Below are 3688 nucleotides of genomic sequence, written 5' to 3' on the forward strand. Positions count from 1 at the left end.
TTTGGACTTTCTTGCCTTCCCCCTCAGAGCGCTGTAGATCTTCCTCGCCGTTCTTTGTTGTGGGTTGGCAATAACTGCGGTGATGTAACTCTTGTCGATTGCCATCTGTTTTATGTGCCGAAACTTGAATGGAATGTGGGTGGTGTCCACTGGAGCATCTTCAGATTCCGGTTTGTATTCGTTGATCAGGCTGGACGTTATGCTCTTGTTATTCTGGTGCTTCATTTTCATCGCACGGTGTAGGAGCAGTGCCGCGCATTTTGTTTTTACGTCCGTCAGACCGAGTCCACCTTCGTCCCTCGACAGGAAACACGTTTTTTAACAACTGCTGTAATACAGTGAATTGACTTAAAGCTATGATTATGCATTGCACTGTGGTATGCAAACGTAGTTTCTTGTGCTGCCAACTGCCTATCCATTTCTGTTACTGATTTTAAGTTTACGCAATAGTTACTCACGCATTTATTTGCTCTTTTCGTTTGATCACTCATCATGCGATGTTTCTTCGTCTTAATGTGAGTCACAATTTCATACCTTCCACCATGACCAATAGCAAATTTTCATCTGCACAACGTACATTCTACTGTATCTCCACTACCAGTGATAAAAGGAAACTAGCTTTTTATATTGCTGTTAAAATTACACTTTCGTTTTGGCATAATGAAACAGTGGTTGCATAGTGCAAAACATTAACAGTGTGGTGAGGAAAGCCAGAGATCAAGTATCAGTGGTGTAGAGTATCTCTGGACCGAAAGAACGGATTCAGTGGATCGATTTAGAAGTAAAGAATCTTTGTTGTTATTCGTCACCTATAGTGCGTTTAAAATTGCTTGCTATTTTTGACAGTTGGGTACATGTTTGGGGTATGATGAAAGTCATTCCTAGGGTAATAAATAGCCAAGCGGAATCACAAAAAACGGGACATTTGAGCGTCCCCCAAAAAACTTTCGGGATAGCGGGACATTTTGGTAAAAAACGGGACTGTCCCGGGAAAAACGGGACGAATGGACACCCTATTCTATAGCCGTCGAGACCACCTCCTGTAACATAGGCACGTCTGCGGCTTTGTGCTGCAGGAAGTCGGTAAGTGCGTCTAATTTTAATGGGGCGGTCATTCGATTCACTTGCACGTAATTACGTTATATACGGAGCCCTGTTGCATTTAGGCGCTTTGTGGAGGCGGGTCCGTAGTGTGCTGTGGCCGTTCTGGCCGTAGTACTACGTCCTCTGCTTTGGGGGCTGTTGCCTTTTTGCTTGTGGGTGCCGTATCTGACTCTTCTGCTTCAGATACGTCCAACTCGTCATCGTCTTTTTCTCGGCTGAGACTTCGTCTCTTGCTCCGGCGCTTTTTGGCTTTAACTGAGGCCGGGACGTCCACGTTGTTTTCCTTCGGCTCGTCTTCTGATTCCTTCAGAATGCGGGCCAGTTGGTGACTTGCTTTTTGATGGCGAGCTCACGCGTCTCGCTGTACGGCGTGGCGACGTCGGCGCTGGGCCCGGCCTGTGCGGCAGGGCTGTTGGCAGGCGCGGCTGTCTGCTGGGCGGGGGCGCTGACCTCCGCGATGCTCGGCCGCCGGGTGGCGGGGGAGGGGGCGGCGGCCTGGGCTGCGTCGGTCTCCATTGTACTTTCACACTCCGAGTCGGAGCTCAGCTGGCGTTTCTCCCCCGCGCTACCTGCGCTGGCCACGGCCGGGGGAGCCGCTGGGCTCTCCGTGGCGGCGGCTGACGGGGCAGCCGCTTCCGCTGAGGTCGTCTCGTGAACTCGTGGAGCGTCGCGTGTTACCGCTCCAGCGTAGCTGGCAGTGACGTTTTCTCGGGGTGGATCCGCGGCTTCTGTGCGCGGCAATTGCGCCGGACGTCTGCTCCTCGGACAGGTTGCCCTCATGTGCTCCGTGGAGCTGCAGATTGAGCACGTTTGGGGCTGGCCGTTGTATTGCACGACCCCCATATGCCCACCGATCGTTACAAACGGAGGCACGTGTTTTTTCAGAAAACATCGTCACTGCTCTGACGCCTGAGTCCGGTGGCCAGCACCCCAGAACTCTCGGTTAACAGCCATAAAGACGCAAGTAACGTCCCACTTCGTCGTCAGGCACTTCGAACGGAAGGTTGTACACTTTTAAATGACACACACCATATCCGGCGAAGGAGATGTTCACATTACTCACTGCGCCGTCTCTGCTTCAATTTTCGTACTCCCCCATGAGTGTACATAAGGGTTTCACCCCGTATCACTGTTTTTAACTTTATGAACAAACTATACAATGTAAAATCGACCATCAGCCCTTCTTGTTCTTCCTCCTCTATACGCAGTTCATTGAACATCCACTCTTCGATTTCAGAGGAGGTCGGCCTCCGTGGAACCCGTAGTAATACAGGAAGCCACGAGGGTGGAAACACAAGACGCAGCCGCTCAGACAATCGTCATTATGGAGGAGGCCCCTTGCCCCCTCTCCAAGACGCAGTTGCAGAAGGTAGTGTCCATTCACTTGGATACTCTCAGGTCCTACAACACCCGCCCTCCCCTCACGCCTGTCCAGTGGGAAGCTCTCTTCGTCTCAATAGAACAACAAGAACAAGAAGAAGAGAACGCAAGTCAAGAACAAGGGGCGAGGACCGCCGAAGACGCCGAAGCTGCCAACTGGAAGGATGTGACACATCCGAAAGTGTCACAAGCAGACGCATTCCACAAGAAGAAGAAGAAGGACAACAAGAAGAGGCGCCCTGACGGCAGGAGGACTTAGAAGACCCTCCTCACCGCGCCCGACACCCATCACCATCATCATCAAATATCCGCTGACTGACAGTCCCAGGCGTCGACAGGGCCAGTCAAGTAAAGGCCCCTAACCGACTTATACCTGTCAATTCACGTGACCTACCGCCTGTCTCCGACCGGCAATCATACGTATCCAGTACGCACAACTGTCCCAGTTATTCCTAAACGTCCCAGCAAACCTCAACCCATCTAAGTGGAGTAAATGTCTAACGACAACAAACTCCTCTTTAACATCCTCAAGAAGAGGAATTTCAAGTGCGAAGCAGCAGAGGCGACTGCCACGAGCGTCAGACACACGGCTGCTCGGTGCGCCGCCTGTCATTCATTTGCTTGGTGTGTGCAGCCTCTGACACTCGCGGGTGATGCAACTTGATCCTGTTATCCAGTGGAGGGCTTGAACACAGCCGGGCATCTAGTGGCCTGTGTGGGGTGTGGCCGAGTCCATCTGGAGAGCGCCCCTACTGCCGACGGGAGCTTCCTCACTTGACACAAGCTGCGCGGCGCTCTTCCACATATTTGCGTAATTTGAGCAGTGCATCCGCACCTGCCCCTTTCGTCCCGACTACTCTCGACTTTGTTGAACTGCCGTTTGGGCCGTGGTCGATATCACAGCACAAGCATGAGAAACGTCTGCGAGACGGGTGTGCGCCTAACCGCCATGTCCGAGACGCCGCTTCCAGCCGTTCGGAGCTAGTAGAGCAGTGCTGTGCTGTGGAAAGACGTTGCCAAGGCAAGTGATTCACAATCTGGAAGGCCCTGAGCAACATCATAAAGCAAAGATTAGTTCATATGCATACAGTGTAAACGCGAGGACTCTTGCTACACCTGAAATTACCAACAAAGTAAACAATATGCGAGCTCTGTCTCAGCAGAGCTATGCCATTTACGTGAACATGACTTAAATGGATGGATA

The 3688-nt window shown here is 51.7% G+C and overlaps 1 protein-coding gene across 1 annotated transcript; it reads right to left on the minus strand.

Moving 5' to 3' along the window:
- Positions 1 to 1410: 1410 nt before the first annotated feature.
- Positions 1411 to 1947, minus strand: LOC126278894 (nematocyst expressed protein 3-like). Its single transcript, XM_049979168.1, has one exon. The coding sequence runs from the start codon at positions 1945 to 1947 to the stop codon at positions 1411 to 1413; it is 537 nt and encodes a 178-aa protein (XP_049835125.1).
- Positions 1948 to 3688: the final 1741 nt, after the last annotated feature.

Source organism: Schistocerca gregaria, chromosome 6, assembly GCF_023897955.1.
Source record: "Schistocerca gregaria isolate iqSchGreg1 chromosome 6, iqSchGreg1.2, whole genome shotgun sequence".
Taxonomy (NCBI): Eukaryota; Metazoa; Arthropoda; class Insecta; order Orthoptera; family Acrididae; genus Schistocerca; species Schistocerca gregaria.

What these genes read in the sequence shown, in the direction of transcription:
- LOC126278894 (XM_049979168.1), bottom strand. Translation starts at nt 1,947, where the DNA reads ATGGGGGTCGTGCAATACAACGGCCAGCCCCAAACGTGCTCAATCTGC.